This window comes from Vicugna pacos, chromosome 9, assembly GCF_048564905.1.
Source record: "Vicugna pacos chromosome 9, VicPac4, whole genome shotgun sequence".
Classification (NCBI taxonomy): Eukaryota; Metazoa; Chordata; class Mammalia; order Artiodactyla; family Camelidae; genus Vicugna; species Vicugna pacos.
In genome coordinates this window covers 44,639,391-44,667,072 of record NC_132995.1, presented here as the reverse complement: position 1 = coordinate 44,667,072, position 27,682 = coordinate 44,639,391, and the positions used below count along the sequence as shown (strand labels likewise).

General features: G+C 41.1%; 1 protein-coding gene and 1 pseudogene across 1 annotated transcript; both read left to right on the top strand.

The window, feature by feature from the left end:
• The first annotated feature begins 1,162 nt into the window (after window positions 1-1,162).
• CHST4 (carbohydrate sulfotransferase 4) lies at window positions 1,163-2,338 on the top strand. Its single transcript, XM_072968835.1, has one exon. It carries the CDS (start codon window positions 1,163-1,165, stop codon window positions 2,336-2,338), a length of 1,176 nt encoding a protein of 391 aa, XP_072824936.1.
• A 15,593-nt stretch (window positions 2,339-17,931) lies between these two features.
• LOC102527967 (nascent polypeptide-associated complex subunit alpha-like) lies at window positions 17,932-18,649 on the top strand (annotated as a pseudogene).
• The last annotated feature ends 9,033 nt before the right edge of the window (window positions 18,650-27,682 follow it).

Genomic DNA, 27,682 nt, shown 5'->3' with positions numbered 1-27,682 from the left:
AAACAAATCCTGATTGTGAAGGAAGTTAAGTTCAGGTTTGCCACCAGTCTGTTTGAGCCTTACTGTAAATTACAAAGTGTAATTCCTTTCTCTAGATATTTAACATCTAACAACTGCAAAACCATTCTCATATACTTATTCTGTTGGACCAAGATGTTTTACTGTCACCTACCACACGTTTTTTATAATAAATATCTCAAATCCTTGATAAGATGGCATTCCCTAGGGCTGGGCAGTAGACAACATGTCCAACCATACTGAGCAGCCCTGAGTAGGTTGTGTCAAGTAGTCAAGCATTCCCTCAAGGAGCAACACGGTGGCCAACAGGCCACAAGTATCACTACTGCAGCTCTTAGTTCGGCTGTTAAGGAGACAATTACACAGAGTTGGCTGTTAAGGAGACAATGATTCAATCCAAATAGATTCAGATAGTTGATTACCTACACAGATGCAAGGTCAGCAGTGGGGCAGCTCCTATGCCCCAAAGGATGAGACCAAAGCAGAGGGGACCAGATGATGGGTTCCACGGGCACTTAGCTCTGCCACTGAGGAAAAAACTCCAAACTACAGCCAAGCAGTTTTATAGCCTGCAGCCATATCCTTCAAGGTACTGAAAGTTCTGTATTTAACTGAGTTGAAGGAGGGTAGTGAAAAATGGCCTTGGCACTCTCCCTCAAGATTGGGATGGGTGGCTGGGCAATGGCCTCAAGGCAGTTCCTCACAAGTCAGCGTACCTCCCTAGTTTCAAAGGAATCACAAGGCATTCACCCCAAACTTGGATAAGGCTGTGGTTAAGCTTTGCCTTCAAGGCCTACGTGAAGACATGCATGTCACCAGGTGCCAGGTTGGAACTATTTCCCTATATTCATGAAATATGGCTGAATTCACACATATTTGAGAGCTCAATGGACAAGAAAGACCAGGAGGAAGTAAAGAGCCTAAAATAAACCGAACTTATTGACATACTGACTAGAAGGGACAGGAAGTGATCTGAAGAAGGATTTGTGCAATTGGCTGCAAAAAAGTTCCAACACTCTACACTGCTTTTTGGAGAGGGTCAGGGAGAAGATGGCTTTGTCTAGAAAGGGGATGGAAGACAGATACCAAAACAGCAGGCTTACCTACCCCCTCTGCTTGTCCCTTGAAGGTCTTCCACTTCAGCATGGTACTACCCCCAAAAATGAAGCTACTGCTATTCCTGTCTTCCCAGATGGCCATCTTTATCCTGTTCATCCATCTCTACAGCTACAACTTCAACTCCCAGAATATGAAGGAGGAACCCAAGCCCACACACATGCATGTGCTGGTCCTGTCTTCGTGGCGCTCTGGCTCTTCTTTTGTGGGGCAGCTTTTTGCACAGCACCCAGATGTCTTCTACCTGATGGAGCCTGCCTGGCACGTCTGGATGACCTTCACACAAAGCACTGCCCAAAGGCTGCACATGGCAGTGCGGGATCTGATACGGGCTGTCTTTCTGTGTGACATGAGTGTCTTTGACGCCTACATGAAACCTGGGCCCCGAAAACAGTCCAGCCTCTTCCAGTGGTACACCAGCCGTGCCCTGTGTTCCCCACCTGCCTGCAACGTCTTGCCACAAGATGAGACCATATCCCAGTCTGACTGCAAGATTCTGTGCCATCAACAGCCCTTTGAGGTGGTAGAGAAGGCCTGCCACTCCCACAGCCACGTTGTGCTCAAGGAGGTGCGCTTCTTCAACCTGCAGGTGCTCTACCCACTGCTGAGAGACCCTTCCCTTAATCTGCACATTGTACATCTAGTCCGGGACCCCCGGGCGGTATTCCGTTCCCGAGAACGCACTGCGCAGGATCTCATGATTGACAGCCACATTGTGATGGGGCAGGACTGGCAGAAACTCAAGAAGGAGGATCAACCATACTATGCAATGCAAGTCATCTGCCAAAGCCAGCTGGAGATCTACAAGGCTGTGCAGTCCTTGCCCAAAGTCCTAAGGCAGCGCTACCTGCTCATGCGCTATGAGGACTTGGCCCGGGACCCCCTGGCCCAGACTGCCCGAATGTATGAATATGTAGGGTTGAAATTCTTGCCCCAGCTCCAGACCTGGGTGTACAATATCACTCGAGGCAAGGGCATGGGGGAGCACGCCTTCCAGACAAACGCCAGGAACGCCCTGAGTGTCTCTCAGGCCTGGCGCTGGTCCCTGCCTTACGAAAAGGTTTCTCGACTTCAGAAAGTCTGTGGGAATACCATGAATTTGCTGGGCTACCACCTTGCCACATCTGAGCAAGAGCAGAAAAACCTATCACTGGATCTTTTGTCTACTTGGAGTCCCTACCAGCAAATCTACCAAGAGGGTTGAGGAGGTTCTGTCTCCACCTGGCACCAGCTTCAGCCACATTAACTGAAGGCTGCTTCTGAGTCTTGATTGTGTGTGTCGGTGTATGCGTGAGTATGAGTTGTGCCCACACGTGTTCAACTCGAGAAATCTTTGCTCATGTCTAGAAAAGAGACTCAGGACTCACTTATGTGAGTGGCACATTCCACCATCAAAATGGGAGTAATGCCTTTCCTCTCTTCTTGACCTTCTTATCTGTGTATACCTCAGAGACTTCGTGGCCTGGGTCCTCTGTGGCACCATACAGTATCACTGGAGTAAATCCATAGACCTCTTGGTTCACATCTTGCCCAGCAGGACAGGACAGAGATGGGAAAGACCAGGGAAATGGGTCTGTCACCAAAGGGCCCATCAGCACATTCAACAGACATGTGAACTCTGAGCCCTCAGAGCTCCCTATGGATTCAAAAGAGAATGGGGAACAGGGCTGGATGCTTACCTGTGAGCTTGGCCATCACAGCTACCAGTTACCACAAATATGAAACAAAACCTCTGCGCAACAGCAAGCTTTTAAGTTTATGGCATGACTGGGCCTGATTTGGACATCTGAGTTCCCCTCAGTGTTTACCTGTGAAGCTGCCATCTGTTAATACTAAAACCTGTTAACACTTAAATTCCAAAATAAGATTCTGTTTGGAGTGCACCTTTTTATGTTTTCTAATTACTTAGTAGTAAATGCTCATTCACATGGGTTCCTAACTAAGAGCATAATCATCTTTATAGATTTTAAAAAATAATTGTTATTATCTATCACCCACATACAGAAAAAATTGCTATGATAGTGTCTGGTTTAGATGATGTACTAATTCTAAACTGATCAATACTAATCGATACATTGCCCTCTTAAGAATTTAAATGGAGAATAGAAAGTAGACAGCCAGGGGCTAAGCCCTTTCTTGTGTGAAGCAGAAGTTGTAATAATACCAGAGTCATCACTCAAGATTCTAGAGTTCTTTGACTATCACCCCTCAGTCAGAGGACCTCGGTTATAGTATGATTGGTTCTATTCAGCTCTTCCTGATCCCCTCCCCTAACAAGAAAAGTTGTTTCTCACAGTCTTTGCAGCATTCCCCAGATCTACTTGCGTATCGGAATCACCTGTTAAAAATATGTTTTGCTGTGCCCGACCTCAGATCTGCTGGAACTGGAATCTCCCAGGGGAGGCTGGGACTCTGTATGTTTATCAAGTGACCCTGGGTGACTCTTCCACAGCCAGCCTGATAATACACAGTACACCCTGCCCTGGGCAGCAGCACTGTTTGCCTTCTTGCTTCACGACAGGTGATTTTTCAGCCATGCTGAGTATCTCGGCCATTCACTCCTGACCTGGGTGCTGTCCTTAGATTAGAAGGAATAGGAGGAAGGTCTATATATGTCTGGAACACCGTGGACTTCTGAGTCCTGACTTTTCAAATATTTCACTTTATTCACATCTGAGAGATAGCCATCATTTCATCTTTCCTTTTGTTCTCACTCCCACTTCTGACATGGTCCTCACCTCACAAAGTTCCCTCAGTGTCATACGGGCATTCTGCCACTCAATTCTGCTGAGTAGCCGTAGGGCTGCGCCACTGCCTGAGACACCTTTGCCAGCTGGGTCTTTAAAGTTAATTTATATGGCTTTAGAGGAGTGAATTTATTCTAATATCCAGATCCAAGCCACTCTAGACCCTCTTGAGAGCCTGGGATCTCCCAGGAAAATGCTTCTTGCCTCTACAAACCTTCCAAAACTATGAAAGAGTAAAATCTCCCCAACATTGAAAATGAGGCCAGGGCAGTATGTAAGAGTGCAAACAGAGTGAAGAGGGCCAGTGAGGGGGAGAGACAGTGATAGACTCAACCATCTCTGATGTGTCCTTTGAAATTCCAGCCTTCTACCTGAATTGTCTTAAAGTTAGGAACTTAGGAACCTAAGTTCTAATCTCTATGGGATGCTGGAGTACAGAGCTGTTTGCTTTTCCATCTCCAAAAGAATCGCCCCATCCCAAGACAAGGAAAGAGATTAGCCATGTGGAAATCGCAGAATCTTAAGTCTACTTTAAAACAGTTTTAAATTTCCTATATTTTAAGTCTTAATGTCAGATGAGGTCCAGACAGCTAGTAGCCATCCTCTTGAAGGACAGTCTATACAATATCCTATATGAGCCACTGGTAGTTGTTTTGATTTAAATTAATAAAAATTAAATAAAAATTCAGTTCCTCAGTTGCACTAGCGATGTTTCTAGTGATCAGTAGCCACATGTGGTTAGTGGCTACTATATTAGCATAGATATAGATCATTTCCATCATTGCAAAAGTTCTATTGGACAGCTCTGGTCTAAATTAATTTGTATTTGTGTGTAGCATCTTATCTTTAACCTCAAACCTCACCACCGCCCATAAAATTTTGGAAAATACATGATAATACTGTAACAGCATTCTTACATAAGACTGCATAGTATAAAATCATGCTATGTAACATCTAAAACTCTGACCTAGTGTTGAGTGAGGCTTAGCGAGCAATCAAACGTCTCCTATTGAAGCATTCAGGCGGCTGGCACTGGAATTCAGTGATGTCGAGTGGCAGTATACTCAATTACAGAACACGGGGAATCTGAGGAGCTGAGAGCCCATGACAAGTGTAGAGGACTGTGTTCTGCTAAACGTCCTTTCCACTTTGGAGACATCACTTGCAGCCCTCAACCCCAACAGCAGGAAGGCATTTGTTTGGGGTCAGCCTAGTGCCAGACACATAGCAGCTTCTTACTAGACCCTTATTGATTCAGCTGCATGGGGTCTAAGGATGAGTTTGAACACAGATAAGGGATGAATTTGATCTCAATTTCTCAGGGGTAGTATTCAAGTTTGGGGAATGAGCTCTTTCATGTCTAGAGAAAACATAATGGCCTGAAATGCCTAATTACAGGAGAGCAATGGCTGCTTTTACAAAAAGCCACTCTGGGCAAGTGCACTAAACCCTCCACTTTGGGGAGAGAAGGGAGCCCCAATTTTTAAAATATTTTTTTCAGAGGGTAAGAAAAGGCTAGTTTTGAAACAAAGGGACTTTGTTTGTAATTTAACTGTGTTATTTATGTGCCTTCATTTTCTACATAATGAGAGCAACTGTTAAGTTTTTAGTAACTTTTAATTAAAATTATATTCTTTTCACCTTATGAATAGTAGTTATGGAGAAAGATGAGAAGATAGACTCAATTTCTGATTATTTTTGTGCAAAAATCTGCCATTGTATTGTCTGTAACATGTTTCTTTACAGAATAAAAGTTTATAATTTACTATGTGGTTTAGACCTGAGCTAAATATAAATTAATTTACCTGACTATGCATCTTATCATGACTCTATTAAATTGCTTCACAGACCAGCAAGGGAAAATTAAAAATAAGCATAGTTGAGTAACATAGGCCAGTTACCAATAAACCTCCGGCAGGCACTAGCTGGAGATCCCCAGTACCCTGGCATTTCTGTCGAGGGCTATGCCCCTCTTCTGCATAAATGTTCCGGATCATTCAGAGAAAGATTATTTTTTAAAAGCAGTATTGAGGAAAAAGTTTGGAGAAAAAGCCTGAGTAAGGAGCTTGAATCAGTTAAAGGGTTTCTTCCTTCATTCCATACATTTACTGGTCATCTGCTAAATGCCAAAGAATGTTCTAGGTGCTATGAATACAGCAGCAAACACAGCAGGCAAAACCCCTCCCTTCATGCAGCTTATATTGAGTCTGTTGGGAGTAAAGGAACAAACAATAAATGTGTCAGGTGATGATAAGAACTATGGGGAAGAATAAAGCTGGGTAAGGGGTGGGAAACTTTTTTAAAGAGGGTAATAAGGGTTATCTTTGCTGAGAAAGTGCTGTTTGAATGCTTCCCTCGTGAAGCAGAGATCTGGGACAAAGTGCCGTAGTAAAAGCCAATGTCAATATGGGAAGAATCAGTAAGGGTCTAGTGAGAACCTGCTACATGCCCGGCACTAGGCTGAGTATTGTGGAGGATACAGCAGTGCAGACGTTACAGCAAGGACAGCATGACACAGAGGTTGTGCGTTCATGAGCACGCGAGGTCTGGAACCAGGATGCCTGGGTGACTTTGCTTTACCAGCTGGGTGACCTGAGCAAGTCCCTTAACACCTCCATGTCTCAGTTCCCTTAACTGTAGGGTGGGCAGGATAATAGCAGTACTGACTCCTTGGAGTTGCTAGGAGGGCATCATAACGAGTGAGTATACGGAACACCCTTAGAAAGTATGTGGTGCTCACTAATGGCAGCTGTGACTCTCTTGGTAACAATGCTGATCTCAGCTCTCAAGGACTGTCTTCCATCCTTTCTGGTAACATCTTTATTATAGTGATATTTAACAGAAGATCACAATCCTTTCACGGCATTTCTGCCCATCCTGATACCATTAGAAGATTGACAATTTTCTGATATTCTAATTTCTCAGCACCAGTAGTTCTCAAGCAGCAGTGATTTTGTCCTGCAGGGGACATTTGTCCCGCAGGGGACAAATGTCTAGAGACATTTTTGGTTGTCACACTTGGAGGGGTGGGTTGTTACTGGTATCTAGTAGGAAGGGGCCTGGGATGCTGCTAAACGTCCTACAATGTACAGGAAAGCCCTCCCTGGACTAATATATGAAGGACAAAGAGCTGATAATTCCAATAAATTTCTCTTCCATCCTCAATTACATTCAACCTCATTCAAATGGTATCCCACTAGGCCAAACGTCTTGACTGGCAAGATGTCATAGCCTGAACTCTTTTGATATGCACTCAAGTCATCTCAAAGGGAATAGAGGACACATTATAAAAACACAGAGCAGCATCACAGAGGTCTGATGAGAGGAAGTGAGTGCAGCCAGGCTTCCCAGGACCAGTCGCTCACTGGCCAATGTATGCCTTAACAGGCCTTGGCTTATGTTCATCCTCATTCAGTTAACTATAGCTTGAAGAAAAGAGTTTAAAGGGGCAAAACATGGTCATTTAGGGCCTCGGGGAAGATGGGAAGGACAAATGAAGCCAGAAACAGACACTGTGCTAAACAAATGAGTTGTCAAACACATCTGGGAACAGAAGAATCATTTACAAATATCAAAAAGTTCCATAGGCATGGGATGTAAACCACAGTTTCTCAATCTTTTTTTTCAATATCACCCTCGACCCTCAAAAAGCCTTCTTAGGTATTTTTTCCCTAGTTGCTCCCCCACTGTGAAATTTTTTTTTATTGAAGTGTAGTCAGTTTACAATTATTTTTTATTGAATAATAGTCAGTTTACAATACCACGAAATGTTAATACCACAAATAAACTGCATATCTGTTTTTGTATGGTGGCCCTTTGGAGGGTCACAATCCATTGTGGTATCCACTTTTTTTTTTTTTTTTGGCCTCCCAAGAACTGCTTTTTACCCCCTTGGTGGTAATTCCTCCTCCACTGATGCAAGATTTAGACCACAGTTCCTCATATTTTTTAAGCTCGTTTTCCACCCAGCTCCTTTCTTTTTTTCCTTAACATGTCTTTTTATTCATTATCTCTCTAAACTGTGTTCCTTGCTCAACAATAATTGAAAGTGATTATGCAAAATAACACATACGAGAGCAACTTGTAAACTGTAAATGCCATGAAAATGTTGGTTAGCAGTGGTAAAAATACTACAAGTCACTTTGACTGCTACCCTCCTAGCCAGCCCTAATCCTAACCATTTGGAATGGTCTGACTCATTGTCAGTTTTCATGTCTACTCCTTATCGTCCTGGAAGAACAATAAGGAAGCTAGTTTATAGCTTGTTTCTTTTCTAAGTTTATGACAAGAACTGATGACAAATGGAACAAGTACATGGAATAGGTTCATAAAGAATAACATACATTTCAGGAAAAGTTAGTTACTGCTCTACACTAAACCAATGTGGATATAAGCAGCTAACTACAAATAATTTAAACATGAATGAAAAGAAAGGCTCCTGTCCTTCTATACAGCAGTAAGGTGAGTGATTATCTGATCCATCATAAACCAAACTATGAGATCTTAGCAGATGCAACACACACAAGCACACACACACGCACAACACTCTAGATGCAAATAAGCTTGAAAAAGTCCACTACACCAAATTTAACTAGCTTTTCAAATGTAAAACCCTCAGAACTTCAAATATGTTAACCTACATATTAAGAAGGGATTAGGGTGTATAGCAGTTCTCCCAAACTTCTTTGACCAAGGACATTTTTTCCCTTGATATATCTTTTAATATTTGTCAGGAAAGTGTTTTGACAAAGACCACTTGGAGAAACACTGAGTTGTGTGCATGGCCCATCTGGTTTCTCCTTGCCTTCTCCCAAGCCCAAGCAGACAGATGTTGAATGGAGAAAATCACACGAGGGCAGCTGAATTCACATAGAATTATGACCACCTCCATCAGCTTATGATCACGTCAGCCCTCACCTGCAACCCTTTTCCCCTCTCTGCAAGAACTTTCCCCTACCATCTTCGGATCACATACCTTTCCCTCCTTCCCAGAGAAAAGAAAAGCCATCAAATATGGACTTCTGAACTCCTCCATGCAAACATCCAAACCTCCCTTAGCATCCTGTCTGCCTTCACATATTTTGTTACAATATAGACGTGGTTCTATCTTCTGTTTAAGACAATCAGAGCTCTGGATTCCATCCCTCTCTAATCCTTTTCAAGAACTGTATGTTTTTATTACTCATTGCCTCTCTTCTGAACTCAACTTCTCTTCAGCTGAATTCCTCTCTTTGACTTTTTACCTTACTCAATTCTCTCCCTTCTTGAAAAAACTCTCCCTCACTCCCCTATCCTTATCCAACTACCAGCCTCTTTCTCTGCACCTTCACAGCCAAATTGCTCTAAAGATTCATTGCCTTATATTCACTGGCTTTATTCTTTCACCTTATACTTCCCGTTTAACTCACTTCACTCTGGATTTTACCCCCCCCCCCGTCTCTAAACAGCTCTAACCACGAAAATTAAATCGTCACTCAAACCAATGGATGTTTCCCAATTCTCTTTTGATCTGAACTCTCAGCAACAACTGACTTTACTGAGCACTTCCTCCTTCTTGAAACATTGTATCCTGGGTTTCCTCCTCTTTGTCTGGCCACTTCTCAGTTTTCTGTAGAATGATTCTCCTCTATCTAGCTGTTAAACATTGGAATTACTTAAGATTCAGCGTAGATCCTCTTCTTTTCATGGTATGCTTTCTCTCTAGACTATCTCATCCATGCCCACAATTTGAAAAATCACCTAGATAGAGATGACCGACAAATGTATATCTCCAGCCCAGACTTCTCTGAGGTCTAGATCTGTAAGTCCAACCATTAATTTAACATATCTTGAACATCTCAAAACACACCTCAGACACATGTCCAAACACTGCATTCATGATTTTCCCTCCCTCTACCCTCGACCATGACAAACATCTTCATTACTCCTGGGTCTCTTTCCCACCTTTTCAACCTGTTGTTTTATGAAAAACCTGGACTGTGCCCTTGACTTCTTCTGTTAGTCAGTGGTACCTCATCAACATTTCCTAAGTTCCTGTATTTCTCCTTTCCTCACCCACCAGGCTTCTCCCCCTGCCTTGTTCATGCCACCATCACCTCTTTCCTGAACCACTGACTGGTCTTCCTGTCTCCATGCTGCCTGCATCAATCCAATATCTACACTGGATTAAAAATTCAGAAAGTCCAGATTTCTTAATACACTTTAGAAAGTCTTTCATGATCTGGCCCTTGCATCTTTCCCTTATAACACCCTCTTAGACTCTAATTCTCAAACCTGAAGTTCCAACAATGTACCATGTACAGGTCCGGATCTTACATCATGCTGCTTCTCCCTCCTGGAACACCTTGTTCTGTCCCACATCCAAGTTCTCTGACTCATGCTTTTGATCCTCAGTTCTCAACTAAAACATATCCTCTGGAAGTTCTTCCTGTCTTGATCCTTAACCCTCTGTTGCATGCCAATTGTATAGGCTTTCTTTCTATTTTAGCATTTATCACACTGTAATAAAACCACGCAATTTATGTGTTCTTTGAGCTCTTTGAAGGCGGAGTCTGTATTATTCGCTGTGGTATAACCAACACTAAGTACAGTTCCTGGTATCTAGAAAACAATCAATAAATATTTGTTTAATGAATGAAACCTTGATCTCATGTGCATTATATATAAAGGGCTCATTCTTTTTGTAATACTTCCTTTTTAAAGGCCAATCATAGAACCTTCTATTCTGAAAAACACAGTGACATGTTTAAAGAATCAGATAAGAAATAACCACCATTTAAGAGTTTCCTGTCTCAGAGAAATAAGGGAAGTTGAATCTTAAAGCCAATGGCTCTGAAGTGCTAGGTCAAGTGGGGTGGCAGGTGGGAGGGTGGTGTATTCCTCAGAGATTCAAAAATTAAGTTGGCTTGTATTTCTAACAGTGATATGACCATGGCAAAAGAAGCTGCAAATTATGCTCGTTGTCTAAAGAGTTGCATGTGTTCACAGGATGTAGCCAACGAACTAATCGATTGCCACATAGAAGCATTTGGCAAATACATGTTTACTAATTGCCGTTCAATTGGTTTCTAGACAAATCTCCAACAAATCTCCACTGGCTTGGCTTTTTATTGGCTCTCCACTCTCATAATGGCAAAGTTTTTGTTGCTTCTCCACCCTCATAATGGCTTGGAGGAACAGAGTGATCTTTGATTCTTTCTTTTCTTTCACCTTTCACATCCTATCCATCGGCAAATCCCGTCAATTCAACTTCCAAAATATACCCTGAATCAGATCACTTCTCACAATCTCCACTGCTACAGTGTTCATCCAAACCAACCTCAAATCCCACCTGAACAGGTCTCTTCTTGCCCTGCCTTCATAGTTCACCTCCCATTTACTAAACAGAATGACCTATCTAAAGGATAAAGCAGATGTCAATTCACTGCCTAAAGTCCTCCAGTAAGTAGCCCAGCTGACTATAAATAGGAGAATGGATAAACAAGTTGGTCTATTCATAGCATGCAATACTATGCAGGAATAAAAAGGAATAAACTACATATATCATATATGTAACATGGATGCCTCTCAAAAGCATTAGGCTAAGTGAAAGAAGTTTTACATGAAAGAATTCATACTGTATGATTTCTTAATATACACAGTTCTAGACCAGGAAAAAACTAATATATGGTGGGGGAAAATCCTAACAGTGGTTGCCTCTGGGAGCTGGGGGGTGGGGGGAGGTGACTGACTGGGAAGGGATATAAGGGAACTTTGTTGGGAGATGAAAATGTTTCATATCCTGATGGGAGTTTGGGTTGTACAAGTGCATGAATTTGTCAAAACTCAATGACTATACACTTAAGATTTATGTACTTCACTGCGTGCACATTTACTTCAAAAGAAAAAAGATTGAAAACCAAAATTGAATTCTAGTTAACAACACACATGCTGGAAATTTTAGAAGACTTTACTGATGTCTCCCACTTACTTCGCATTGCATCCAAAAATACACCAGAGTGAATGATAGATAAATGGATAGACATAATATACAACTATAACAAAATGTTAATGGTAGGATTTTGGTAAGGGGAATATTGGTATTTAGTGTGAAATTCTTCCCACTTTGCTGTTTAGAATTTTTCATATTAAAGTGATGAGGAAATAAAACCCACTAATGTGACCACACTTCTGGAATGGTGGTGTGAGATGCTCATCTGATGCTCTCCCCACAGAAACAAACATTTAATTAGTGAAAATTACTTTTTATAAAAACAACTATTTAAAGTCTCTGGACATTGTCTTTAAAAGTATATAGTAAATGGATAAACATTTATTCAAGAAAATTCAGTAAATCTTGATGAGAACAGTAAGAGTTTATGGTATTAGAGCCACTTTCTGATACCATCTCCAGCTCAGTGTGACAGAAATTCTACTCCAAGCAGGGAGGTCAAAGGAGATAAGGCTCCCTTTCCCCTCAGCTCCTAGTCTGGGAGTATGGTTTTGCCCAAGGAGGGGCAGGAGGCCAGCATATCATCTCTTTCTCAGGCAGGGGACTGGACTTTCAGTTCCCACTCAGAGATGGAAACTTTACCTAGGCACAGAAAGCTGAGAATATTGCGTCCCAAATGCTCCCACTCCACCTCACTCATAAGTTCCATGCCAGGAGGATGAGCTGAAAAGACTAGGGGCTACCATTCATATCCAATGTCCCACTTGTGGAGCAATGCAGATGTGTCACTTCAGAAGACACAGACCACAGTCCCTGCCCCCGCCCCACTCTGATGCAGTAGCACAGACATTCTGTTGAGGAAGGGGGAGAGGAGGCCATAAGAACAGAGAGATCAGTGGCTCTCCCTCAGGGACATTCTTTATTAGGCAGACAAAGTGAAGAAGTCCATGCATAAGGGTGCTGTCACAACAATGGAGATTGTGGTGGTAAAGAAGTTAAGAGGAGGCTCTTAGCTCCTTTAAAGTAGTAACAACAAATAAAATGGCAGACCAGCTAGACGTTTAACAGGCTGTACCCGGAGAAAGAGACAGCTAGGAAGAGTCTTCCTGAGCCTCAAAGACTGTCCCCACAAAGGGGCCTGACTTTAGTTGGATCAGACTGTGGAGCAATTATACCCCAGACTTTGCCAAAAATAATAGAGCAATCAGCTAGCAGTTACTGAAGGTTAACGGCTGTGAGTGTTACAATAAAGTCAGATTACCCAAAAGCTTAGCAGGGAGACCTGGGAAAGGGACAGATAAAGGAGACAGATAAAGACAGTATGCTAAAACTACAATAATCCCTGGTGGTCAGAGAAACTTTGCATGTGGTCATAGTTTCACTCTTTGAGGAGAAACATTAGACACTGCAAAAGGTAGGGAAAATAGATTTCCATAAACTAATCTAGCCAAGTCATTGAAAAAATAAGACAATAAGAAAATAAGCCCTGAGTGATAGAGGGATCAACATCCAGAATTGCTACAATATGTTATTGTACAATATGTTATTGTAGCAATGTCTAGTTTTCAACAAAAATTATGAGACATGCAAAGAAACAGGTAAGTATGACCCATAACAAGAAGAAAAAGAAAGCGGGCACTGGAAACTACCTTGGAGGAGGCGAAGGAGGATTACTAAAATCGCCACATTTAGACTAACAGATTGCTTATTCTTATGCTTGCTCTTAAAATGGTCAACTGACCTGACAGACCAGTTCCTACTCGCAACACCAGGCACATTATTAAAACTAAAGCTATTAAATTTATTGTATCTGCTTTATTACAGTAATCAAAAGTAATAATCATCCTTGGTTTCTGAGTTATTCTCCAGGGAGAAGGTCACTGAACTGTACTCTTACAAAGTAGGCTCAATGCCAAGAAGACACCTAGGGTGCTTACAAGATAAAGAGATTGAAAAAGTGACAACTGCTAGCCTCTATAGAATTGGTCTCCTGGAAGCATCTTGATGCCACTCTAGTAAGTGAGACAGGATGGGAGGGGGCAGGGCACAGCCACTCAAGGAATGACAGCAATTTAACACCAAAATGGTGGAAGGTTCAACTCCCAGTTGGCCTTGAAGATTAAGCTGGCAGGAGGTTTGACTTCTAGTAGACCTTGAGCTTCATTATATGCTCATTGTAACAGCGTGAGAAATAACATGCTCACAGCACCATGACAATCCCAAGGCTAACCGAAAAAGGCCAAAGAATGGGTGGTAGCCCAATTCCTGGGAATCCCAGCCTCTTCCCCAGGGTAGTTGGAATGGTCCCACCTTTAGGTGTGTCAAGCTACTGAGATGATAAAAACTGGCAACACCACGCCTAGTCACCCTTTCTCACTCCCTCCTCTTTAGAGACGGCCCACACTCTGTCCATGGAGTGTGTACCTGCTTTCACTTTAACCTGAGCAACCAATTCCCACACCTCTTTCCTTGCCGTTCTCTTGCCTTCAACTCTATGCAGTGTGTATCTAAATAAATCTACCTTTACTCAACTGTGGCCTGGCACTTGAATTCTTTCCTGCACGAAGCCAAGGACCCGCACTTGGCAGGGCACATACCAGGGGCTCATTCGAGACCTGGGACATGGCCCTCCTCATGACCCACATCCGTTTTGCCGCATTATTATGACTTAGAAAATGATTCTGTTGATTGCTTATTGTATGAGCCATCCTCAAGGTGGTTTCACAGTTTTGAAGGCATGAGCCTGCTGTGAGTCCCCTTTGCCTAACAAAATAATAAAGCTGTCTCTTTTCTTCTAAGCTCCAAGACCCCGTCTCTTAGTTTCAATTTGGCTCATCAGGGATGGGGGCCAATTTTTTGGCAACAGAGGTTTAGATGTTGGACTTAACAAAAACTTCAAAGCCCCTATTGTAAATATGTTGAAAGAACTAAAAGGCAACATGTTTAAGAAATTAAAGGAAGGTATGTTGACAACATCTCATCCAACAGAGAATATCAATAAGGAGACAGAAAGTGTTAAAAAATAAACACATAAAAACAAGGCACAAAATACCAAAACTTACAGGATAGAGCTAAAACAATGCTTAGAGGGATATTTTTAGCTATAAATGCCAACTTAAACAAAAGAGACAGGTAACATGATCTTACATATAGAAAATCCTAAGGACTCCACCAAAAATAAAATTAGAACTAATAAAGGAGGTTGCAGGATACAAGATAAACCAACAAACAGCAATTCTACTTCACATACTAGTGAACAATCCAAAGACAAAATTTAAAAAACAATTTCATTTGCAATAGTGAAGGAGTATAAAGCAAACTAACTGACTGGCGTCCCTGATGTGAAACTATCTGCTGATTCATTCTTTACTGAGAATAACTTTAACCCAGAGGCTATGCTCCAGGAAGAAGGCAACAGGCTGATGATCTCGGAATGATGCACAGACCCTCCGGAGTTTCTCCTAAAGATTCATTGAGGCTAAGAGGAATGCAGCACCCTGTAAAGCACCCTGACTATGATCACCTTTTCTGTTCCATTCAGTTTTCCTATAAAACCTCAAGACCCCAATCCCAAGATGGGCTCACAGTCTTTAAGGCACTAACCTGCTGTGACTCCCTTTGCCGGGCAAAGCAATGAAGTGGCACTTCTTTGCCCCAAACTCTGCCCCACCCCTGAGCTTGAATTCACTTTTCGGGATGCAGGGGCCAATTTTTCGGTAACAATAGCATCAAAAAGAAAGTACCTGGAAATAAATTTAACAAAAAAAAAAAAGTACAAAACCTGTACACTGAAAAGTATAAGACATTGTTAAAAGAAATAAAAACATCTAAATAAATGGAAAGACACCCTATGTTCATAGGTCAGAAGACTTAATATTGTTAAAATGGCAATACTCCCCAAGCTGATCTGTAGATTTACTAAATAGAATCCCTATTAAAACTCCAGCTGGCTTATCTGCAGAAATTGCCAAAGATTAAACATAAATTAACCATATGAACTAGCAACTTTACTGCTAGGTATATACCCAAGAGAAATAAAAACATTTACCCACACTTGTGCACAAAACTTGTATGTGAATGTTTCTGGCAACATTATCTATAATAGCCAAGAAGTGGAAACACCCCAAATGTTCAACTGATAAATGGATAAACACAAGTAGTACGTTTATACAGCGTAATATTCTGCCATAAAAAGGAATGAAATAGTGATACATGCTACAGCATGGATGGCCCTTGCAAACTCGGCTGAGTGAAAAAAGCCAGCCACTAAAGACTACATATTGTATTATTCCATTTACGTGAAATGGCCAGAACAGGCATATTCATACAGACAGAAAATAGATTTGCAGTTGCCAAGGGCTGGGGGTGAGAGTGGGGTTTGAAGGTGGAGTGAATATTAAGGGATACTGTTGGGCCAACTGACGTCCTTCAACGTCCAGCTACCCCCATTTCTGGGCTCTCAGCTGTGATCTCTCAACAGATAAAGTACATTCTTTACTGGGCTTGTTTCCCCTAACAAACCGATAGGCCCAGGTAACGCCTAATCTCACAACAGCGCATGCTGGCTAGTTTCAACCCACCCTATCAGTCAGAAACCCCACTACCCTTCATGGACCCTAAACTTCCTACCTCACCTACAATCAGTCAGAGACCTGTGCGCAAGCTGATCAGGCATCTTGTGACCTACCTTATAAAACACCCCAACAACTGGTCCTTGGCACTCACACAGGCATCTCTTTCCTGTGTGGCCCGCTGTTGTCTATAAACCCCGTTTCTATTCTCATGCTTTATCTCTGTTAAATTCTTTTACCAACCCACATGTCACCATGTCACCAATGGGCCACCACATTGTGCCCACAACAGGTACGAGATTTCTTCTGGGGGTGATGAAAATGTTCTAAAATTTATGGTGGTGACGGTTGCACAACTCTGAATATATTAAAAACCACTGAAGTGAACACTTTAAATGGGTGAACTGTCTATGAATTATATCTTAATAAAGCTGTTAACACAAACAAAACAGAAACCTCCGGAGGTTTCCAACCTACGTGGCCCTTCTCTCCTCAGCCACTCACCTGCATCCAAGTTCTCTTCTTTCTACCAATTCCCTGAACTTTGTATGTGTGGCTCCTACTTAGAACTTTCTACTCCCAAATTATCTCAAGATGACCTTCTTATTATTAGTCTCAATTCAAATGAATCCTCCCAAGAAACATTTTCCCTGTTCATCCCAACTAAAGCAGTCTCTCCCCCTTAAAATGATCTCTTTTATATTCTGTCAAAGAACAAAAAACAGTTAAAGTAATTCAGATACTCAGCTGATGAGTATCAGGTACCCCCTCAAAATTAGGTAACTCCCAGAATTGAAGCAGGATTAGAGTTTTTATAGGGCAAGGAGAAGAGACAGGATATGTGGCTATGGGACTGCCCCAAGCTGTAAGTTTTCTTTATCTGTTACTGCAGCAAAACTGCAGTTTAAAAGGCTGGGATATGTTGGGGAATTCATGTCTCTTTCTGGTGATTGCTGATGCATCTTACTTTGGTAGAAGGTGAAATGGTTCTTTTGAGTTATCTTTGCAAATCTTGCTGGTTACCCAATGTTAATTAAGGTTCAAGGGAAGACAGATAGGAAGGGGGGAAAAGGAAAGGAAAGGAGAGACACAGAAAAACAAGGAGGTAAAGACTGAAACAAGAAAAACCAAGGTCCATTTCAATTCTTTAGAACACTTCTCAGTACCTGAAATTGTCTTAGTTTTCGTTTGCATGTTTATTTTTTTGTGTGTCTCCTAACACTGTTTCTGTCTTGTTTGTCCATGTGCTTGATATCTGATGGCTGACTGAGCAAATTCCACACCAGTATGATAATCTAAGATTAAAGTATGAGCAAACTGTTTGAAATTTTCCAACCACTCCTCCCATTTCTCACGACTACAAGAAACTGCACCTAGTCTTCATCACCTGGGTGCTTATTAAAATTACAAATTCTTGGGCTACACCTGCCTAGACTGGGTCATCTGTGCATTTAACTACACATCTGCCTGCCTAGAGAAACAAATACTTTAAAAGGTAAGGGCTCCTGCAACAGGCATGGGTCACGCTCTCACTCGCTCTCTTTCTGCCACCATCTTGGTTCTGTGTTCCCCACACAAAATGCCCGGTGAAGTCACAGAAACCCTCCCGTCCCTGCTACAGAGCAGGAGTTGCCACAGCCCCAGGCTGGGACAGGGTCTGGAACAGAATCTGACAGTGACGAATCAGTACCAGAGCTCGAGGAACAGGATTCCACACAGACAACCACACAAAAAGCCCAGCGGGCAGCGGCAGCTGAAATAGATGAAGAACCAGTCAGTAAAGCAAAACAGAGCAGGAGTGAAGAGACGGCACGGAAGGCTATGTCCAAACTGGGTCTTCAACAGGTTACAGGGGTTACTAGAGTCACTGTCTGGAAATCTAAGAATATTTCTTCGTCATCACGAAACCAGATGTCTACAAGAGCCCAGCTTCAGATACCTACATAGTTTTTGGGAGGCGAGAATTCTACCACTGAACCACCAATGCACCTACATAGTTTTTGGGGAAGCCAAGATCGAGGATTTATCTCAGCAAGCAGCTGCTGAGAAATTCAAAGTTCAAGGTGAAGCTGTCTCAAATATTCCAGAAAACAGACTCCAACTGTACAAGAGGAGAGTGAAGAGAATGAAGTTGATGAAACAGGTGTGGAAGTTAAGACATACAACTGGTCATGTCACAAGCAAATGTGTCGAGAGCAAAGGCAGTCCGAGCCCTGCAGAACAACAGTAATGATATTGTAAATGCTATTAAGGAATTAGCAATGTAATCTCCTGAAAACAGGACTTTTGGGGGGGGGGTTGTTTCAAGAGTAACTGCAGCTTGGTTTGAAATTTGTACTGTTTCTATCATTAATAAAGTTATGGCTTCTTTTAAAAAAAAAAAGTAAGGAAAAGTCTGTGTGACAGACTGGGCAGTGCTTCCATTGCCTCTAACTAGCCCCTAGGATTGTTGATTATATAGGAGAAACTGGAACAAACCAAGTGCCATTCTTTGCCAGACTGAGGGAAGGGGTTCAAGTTTCTAATTCAAGCTTGCTTTTCTTCTTCCCAGAAGCAGGGGGTGGAATCCTTGTGCTTAGTTACTTCTGCAGTTGCTAGAGGTTAGGAACAAAGACTCAAACAATTTAAGGGCCGGAAGGAACTTCAGGTATTACTTAACTTGTTTCCTTCTTATCAGATGTTTCCTTCTTATCATCTGTATCCAAAGTATCTAGACTTTTCCCTCTAAGAGCACTCAGCTACTCAAAGCATTTTCTCAGAGCAGCATCACTGGCATTGCCTAGAAGTTTGTTCGGAAATGCAGAGTTTCAGACTCCAATCCAGAGCTACAGAATCAGCATCTGTAATTTCACATGAACCCCAGGTGATTTGTGCGCAGTTTGAGAAGCATCGGAGCAATTTCTGGATGTGCTGAACCCGCGCCTGCCATCTCCAGCAACGTGCATTTATCATGAGCACTTACTTGCCAAGCTGGGCCAATGGAACAAGGAGAATTCATGGGTGAAAAGTTTTCCCAAATGTCCCCTGCAGAATTCAGGGATCTGTGTGTTTGGGAAAGAAAAGAGAGGCTCAAAGGATAAAACTCAAAAGTAATCACAAAACTTACCAACAAATGGTGGTAATTTTTTTTTCCGAACAGGGTGATGAATACATTGAGATTCATTATATTACTCTCTCTACTTTTGTGTATGTTTGAAAGTTTCATAATAAAAATTATTTTTAAAAAGTAGTCTCAAGTTAGTGAGGCTACCAGTCCCACCAAGAGGCACTTGTGCTAGGAAAGTGGAGTCAGCAATGTTGTGTATTTGCCCCAAAGTGAAGGCTGAAGGGGAATGGGGAAGAAGTAAGGTTTATAGACCAGACCCCTTGGATACATGCCTTCATTTAATCTCCCGTCACAGCTCTGTTAGGTAATGCCACCTTAATCACTAAAAAGTAAAAAAAATTTTAATGATTGAATTTAGCATCACCAATCATGGGACAAACGTGTATTGTATGCCCCCTGGTGGAGAGTATGGGGAAGTACACATCATGGTTGATGTCCTTTCACGAAAAATGCTTCACCTGACTCTAAACATGAGGCAGCAGCCAGATGCTGAACATGGGACATTCTATGAGACAATGGGCTTGAACTCTTCAAAAGTGTCAATATCATGAAACACAAGAGGTATGACATCTAAATGCAATGGGTGGAACTTTGATTGGATCCTAGTTTCAAAAAAGAAAAGCTGAAAAAGTCATTGCGGGAAGGGATAAATTGGGAGTTCGAGATCTGCAGATACTAACTACTATATATAAAATAAATATGAACACAAGTTCATACTGTCTAGCACAGGAAACTATATTCAATATCTTGTATTAACTTATGGTGAAAAAGACCTAAACAAGCAGTTCTCCAAGGAAGACATACAAATGATCAGAAGGCACATGAAAAAATGCTCAGTATCACTAATTATCAGAGAAATGAAAATCAAAAAAACTACAATGAGGTATCACCTCACACCAGTCAGAATGACCGTCATTCAAAAATCCACAAATGACCAATGCTGGAGAGGCTGTGGAGAAAGGGGAACCCTTCTATACTGCTGGTGGGAATGCAGTTTGGTGCAGCCACTGTGGAAAACAGTGTGGAGATTCCTCAAAAGACTAGGAATAGACTTACCTTATGTCCCAGGAATCCCACTCCTGGGCTTGTATCCCTACTTCAGGATGACACCTGCACCCCAATGTTCATAGCAGCACTATTTGCAATAGCCAGAACATGGAAACAGCCTAAATGTCCATCAACAGATGACTGGATAAAGAAGCATGGTATATTTATACAATGGAATACTACTCAGCCATAAAAAACGACAACATAACACCATTTGCAGCAACATGGATGCTCCTAGAGAATGTCATTCTAAGTGAAGTAAGCCAGAAAGAGAAAGAAAAATACCATATGAGATCACTCATATGTGGACTCTCAAAAACAAAACCAAAAACAAACAAACAAACAAAAACAAAGTGTAAATACAGGACAGAAATAGACTCATAGACAGAGAATACAGACTTGTGGTTGCCAGGGGGGCGGAGGCTGGGAAGGGATAGACTGGGATTTCAAAATTGTAGAATAGATAAACAAGATTATACTGTATAGCACAGGGAAACATACACAAAATGTTATGGTAGCTCACAGAGAAAAAAATGTGACAATGAGTGTGTATATGTCCATGTATGACTGAAAAATTGTGCTGAACACTGGAATTTGACACAACATTGTAAAATAATTATAAATCAATAAAAAATGTTAAAAAAAGGATATGAAAATGAACATATGTATGTTCATGTATGATTGAAGCGTTGTGCTGTGAACCAGAAACTGACACAACATTGTAAATTGACTATACTTTAATAAAAATATATATGAAAAAAGGCATTGTGGGACAATTAGGAATTTTGAAAATGGCTAGATGATTTAAATATATATATATATATATATATTATATATATATAAAAAGTATTGGGTGTGACTGTAAAAAACATCAACAACCACCTAATGAGGTAAGTGGTAACCCTCTTTTAGAGAATGGGGAACTGAAGTTCAGAGAGATAAGGGGATTTGCTCAAGAATCCACAGCTGATAAATGGCAGCGCCAAAACAGTCCCGGATCTCGGTGCTTCCAGAGCATGAGCTCTCCACTGGTGGATGCTTCTTGTTCCACGGTATCCCCAGGAAGCAAGAGATAGGGCTGTGTCTCCAAGGGGATGGTAGCAGGTAAGAGTAGCAAACAGTACTGTTATGCCACAAGCAATCATTCATTTATACAAAATTTAATTGCTGTGTAACAATGATAAGCAAAAACAGGCAGTTCCTAGACTCAGGTTGCTACAGCCTAGTGGAGGAGACACATGGTAATCAAAGGTGGGAACCACTCAAAGGAGTATCTAATAACAAAAGGAGAAAACAGAAATAAAGAAAAGGAAGCTGACCAAAGCAAAAGATCAGTAGAACACTTCTATGAGTTGTGCTTTGAAGAATAAACAGAAGTTAATGATCCAGACAGAAGGAAGAGTGTGAGCAAAAGGCCCACGGCAGAAGGGAGCACGATCTCGGGGTCAAAAAGCCCCAAGAGGTAGCAGGTACACAGTACAAGGTGAGAATGGAGGAAACAGGCAGGGTCAGACTATGTAGGATCTTGAAGACCATCCTACGATGGCCTCGTTCAATTTTAAAAGCAATAGGAAGTTATTAAAAGATTTAAGCAGGTGACAAAATTAGATTTCAAGTTACAAAAAAAAAACACTTTGGCTGCAACATACTAGTAAGAGATTATGATAGCCTGTGGTAACTTGTATTAAAGTGAGCAGTGGAGATGGAAGGGTCCAGATCTAAGAAATATTTGAGAGGACTGGACGTGGGAAAATGCAAGAGAAGAAGGTGTAGAAGATGAGTCTTAGGTTTGTAGCTTGTGCAGTTGGATGGAAGTGCCATTCTTTGGGAGAGGGAACACTGGAAGAAGGCCAGATTTGGGAAGATGTAATGTGACCAATGTCTTGGAAATGAAGAATTGGTGGTGCTTTTGAGATCTCCAAGTGGAGAGGGAGAAGGCAGTTGGACACGCAAGTCTGAAGTTCAGAAGAGAAATCTAGACTAGTGATGCACATTTGGGAGTCATCAACTTATGGCTACTGAAGCATGGGTTAGATGGCCTCAAAAAGGGAGGATTTAGTCAAACAGAACATTGATGCAGAAATACTGGAAGGGAGCAGTAGAGGGGCTGAGTTATGAGCCCGAGGGAGAAGTGTGGGCTGGGAGAGAGCCTTAGTGTCATTCTCACTGCTTCCAGAAGCACTGCATTCCTGCCAGCAGTGGGGTCATCTTCACGATTGCCGGAGGATGGCTCATGCATTTCTCCACCTGGCGGGCTCTACCACTCACCCACTCTGCCTGCTGCCACTGCTTCCTGGAAGAAGCTGCTCTGCCCCGGGCTTCTCTCCTGGTGCCCTCTGAATCACCATAATTTATCCATTAAGTAAACAACTAATGTGTACACCAATGCCTTAGTGATAAGCAAAATTTATCGGCAAAAATTATGGTATAACCATACTCTGAATACAGTGGAGCACTAGAGAAAGAGAAGATTTCTCTGTGTGCATGTATAGAATGATCCCTAATTCCCCAATACATACACATTGTATAAACAAAAAAGGAAAGTACAAAACTGTGGTTTCACGCTACCTTTTGTACTGAGGGGGGAATATAAATCTGTATTCCAATTTGCTTGTATACACCTGGAGAAAATGTGGAAGGATACACGAGACACCAAAAACAGTAACCCCACAGGGTATAAGGCAGGTTGGACTGGGGAGAGGAGAAGTAAGGATGAAAGGAGGACTTTTACTAAATGACTCTTTCAACTTAAAATTTTCTGAACCTTGTGACTATATTGCCTATTCAAAGAAGTAAATTTTAAAATATGGGAAAATGTTATTTTCCAAAGAATGTTTCATGAGTTATGTATTTCATATTTTTAATGAAAATGATTTTGCCTAGTGTGATTTTTTAATAATTTTTTTAGATAATTATAGATCCAAGGGAAGTTGTGAGAAACAACAGGAGTCCAGTATACCCTTCATCCAGTGCTCCCACCCTCAAAGGTGACATTTTGCAGACATATAGTACAACATCGCAACCAGGATATTAACATTGACACAGTTGTGATACAGACAATTTCCACCACTGCTGTGTCCTATTTCTTAAATCTTGGAAATGGGTTACATTATGCTGTACACCAGAAATTGACACATTATAACTGACTATACTTCAATTTAAAAAAAAAAGAAAGAAAAGAAATTATGTTTTTAGAGATGTATACTGCGAGGTATGAGAGGAAATGAAAAGCACCTAGAATTTGCTTCATAAATCCTTCAACACAGAAAACAAAAGAAAAGGAGGAAAGAAGAAATATGGCAAAATCTTGATAATGAGTGATGGATACATGGATATGGATTATGCTATTATTTCTACTCTCACATACATTTAACATATTCATAGTCAGAATTAAAAGTTATTTTATAACACACTTGAACAAAAAAATCACTACTGGAACATATGAGCTATTTACAGAAATATCTCAGATATTTTTCTAGAAATTTCTTATTCTTCCCAGAGTGGAAGCCCCACTGATATTTTGCCCTGCTTCCATGAAATGAAATGCCAGAATCAGGAAAAATAAGCACTTTGTACCTTGAGGTGAAATGGCGATGAAGTCATCCCATCTAGTTTCAGTCCTGAAGAAAAATTAAAAACTAAATAATTCCTACAAGTGTGGACTCCATATAAAAAATGGTGTCATCTCTAACTTTTAGAATGCTAATGTCTGAAATAATGTCACAATCTTTGTGGATATGACTAGCATGAGAAAAAGTTACTGTTTCCTATCATGGACAGATGAATGAAACTGGTCATTTCTTGGGCTTCTTACCTTTCTTTTAAAACCTGTAAATTCCTTTCAATGCCAAAAAAATATTTGAGCTGGTCTTCCTGAAGTCTGACTCCTTTGCACCTTTAAAGAAAGAAAAACAGCATTATTGGGATATAGGTCACATACAATTCACCCATTTAAGTATACAATTTGATAGTATTTAGTATATTCACAGTCATGCCACTACCAACACAATCAATTTTAAAATATGATCATTTCCCCTCAAAAAACTGTATCTGTAAGTAGTCGATCTCCACACCCACTGACCACCATCAACACATACACCCTCACCCTCAACTCTAGGTAACTACTCATCTATTTTCTGTCTCTATGAATTTGCCTAGTCTGGACATTTGATATAAATGAAATTACATAAAATACAGTCTTTTCCACTGGCTTCTTTCCCTTAGCACAATGTTTCCAAGGTTCATCCATGTTGTAGCATGTATCAGTACTTCATTCCTTTTTACTCTCAGATAATATTCCACGGTATGGATATATCACATTTTATTATCCATTCACCAGTTGATGGACATTTGGGTTTTCCATTCTCTGGCTCTTACGAACAATGCAGCTATGGACATTCTTGGGAAAGTTTTATGTGGATGTAAGTTTTTGCTTCTCTTGTTTTCTTTTCTCTAGGAGTGGAATTGATGGCTTAAATTTACAAGAAATTGCCAAACTATTTTCAAAAGTGGCTGAACATTTTCATTCCCATCAACAGTGTATGAGCATTCCAGTTTCTCCACAGCCTTGTCACCACTTGTTGATGTCTTTATTTCAATAGCCATCACAATAGGTGTAAAGTGATATCCCATTGGGATGTTGATTTGCATTTTCCTAATGGCTAAAGATGTTGAGCAACTTTTCAAATGCTTCTTGACCATTTCCTTGCACCTCTTTGAAAATAAACTTTCTAAATGCCTTTGTCTCTGAATCTTCCTTCTACACTAGCAATATCTTCTGTTAAACTTAATTTCTTCTTGTTGTAATTCAGTTAACAAGAAGGTAAGAAGTAACAGCAACCCATTAGTCTTTGTATTTTCTCACTCATTCATTCATAAAAAATGGATTCAGTGTTTACTATGTGCCAGAGGTTCTACTGGTCACCAAAAATATAAAAGAAAATAAACCAGATTGAGAAAAAAAAAAAAACTTGCCCTCATGAAGTTTACTTTTTCATGGCTTAGAATTTTTTCCAGTTGTATTGAGATATAACTGACATACAGCACTGTATAGGTTTCCAGTGTAGAGCATAATGACTTGACTTGCATATATTGTGAAGTGACCACCATGATAAATTCAGTTAGCATCCATCGTCTCATATAGATAGAAAAAAATTCTTTTTCCTTGTGATGAGAACTTTTGAATCTACTCTTTTAATGGATAAAAAGAAAACATAAAATTTACCATCTTGGCTGCTTTTATGAGTACAGTCAGTAGTGTTAAGTAAATTCCCACTGCTGTGAAATAAATCTCCAGAACTTTTTCATCTTGTAAGTACTTTACCAACTGAACACTATACCCACTAAACAATTCCCTTTTTCCTTCTTTACCCACTCCCTGATAATTTTTTTTCTGTTTTTATGAATTTGTTTCATTTAGATACCTCATATAAGTGGAATCATACAGTAGCTGTCATTTCATGACAGGCTTATTTCATAGTATAATATCCTCAAGTTTCATCCATATTATAGTATTTCCTTTTTTTTTTTGACACTGAATAGTATTCCATTGTATTGTTTACATCACATTTTGTTGATCCATTCATCCATCAGTGAACACGTGGGTTGCTTCCACCTCTTAATTATAGTGAATAATGCTGCTAGGAACTGTGCAAATATCCCTCTGAGACCCTGTATTCAATTCTTTTAGATACACAGCCAGCAGTACTATTGATGCGTGAAAACGGATGTGGGGCATGAGGCGGGCCGTGTCCCAGGTCTTGGTGGAGCTCCTGGGATGTGCCCCGCCAGGTGTGGGTCCTTGGCTTTGCTTAGGAAAGAATTCATGTGAGAGCCACAGTTGAGTAAAAGTAGATTTGTTTAGAGAGATACAAACTGCATAGAGTGTAGGGCAAGAGAAAGGCAAGGAAAAAGGTGTGGGAATTGGGTGCTCAGGTTAAAGTAAAAGTAGGTACACACTCCAAAGACAGAGTGCAGGCCGTCTCTGAAAAGGAGGGAGTGAGAAAAGGGCTGCTAGGCATGATGTTGCCAGTTTTTAAGGGCTCAGTAGCTTCACACGCCTACAGGTGGGACCATTCCAACTGCCCTGGGGAAGGGGCTGGGATTCCCAGGGATTGGGCCACCACCCATTCTTTGGCCTTTTGTGTTAGCCTTGGGACTGTCATGGCACCTGTGGGCACGTTATTTGATCATGCTGTTACAATGAGCATATGAGCATATAATGAAGCTCAAGGTCTACTAGAAGTCAAACCTTCCCCCAACTTAATCCTCAAGGCCAACTGGGAGTTGAATCTTCCACCATTTTGGTGTTAAGTTGCTATCATTCCTTGAATGGCTGTGCCCTACCCTCTTCCTTTCTGTCTCACTATTGCTCATTATATGGTAGTTCAATTTTTAATTTTCTGAAGAACTGCCATACTGTTTTCCATGGTGGCTGCACCATTTTACATTCTCATCAACAGTGCACTAGAGTTCCAGTTTCTCCACATCCTCACCAACACTTTTTTTTTCATTTCTCTGATAATTTGTGATGGGCATCTTTTCACTTTTCACCTTCTCAGTAAATTTATTTCAAGTATTTTATTTTCTTTGATGCTATTGTAAATAAATTTGTTTTCCTAATGTCCTTTTCAGATTGCTCATTTTTAGTGCATAGAAACACAACTGAGATTTGTGTGCTGATTTTGTATCCTGCAACTTTGCTGCATTTGGTTACTAGTTGAAATGTTACGGAAACAACAGGCCAGTCAAGAAACAAGCATCACTCGGAGGGTTGGAGTACTCAGATGTATTACGCCGGCAGGCTCAGAGGGGCTTCTGCTCCAAAGCTCTGAGCACCTCCAAGACGTGTGCATGAGGTTTTATAGGATAAAGTACAAGCTTGGGGTATTTGGCCAATAGGCATGGAACAGCTTTAGCAGCATTATCATCACAAAAGTGGAGGCAGGGAGGCAGCAAACCAACCTTCCAAAGCCAGATATGTATCTTTGAAAATCCAGCTGGCTAGCAAAAAACATAAACAGCAAACCAACACTGATAAACTTAGACTTACAAGTTTGTCCAGCAGAACTCAGATCAGTATTCCAATACTTAGACTTGTGAGCTATCTTGTTAGCCCAGCCCAGCCTCTCCTTCACATTCCTAGACC

Coding starts and splice junctions, on each gene's coding strand:
- CHST4 (XM_072968835.1), top strand. CDS start 1,163: ATGGTACTACCCCCAAAAATGAAGCTACTGCTATTCCTGTCTTCCCAG.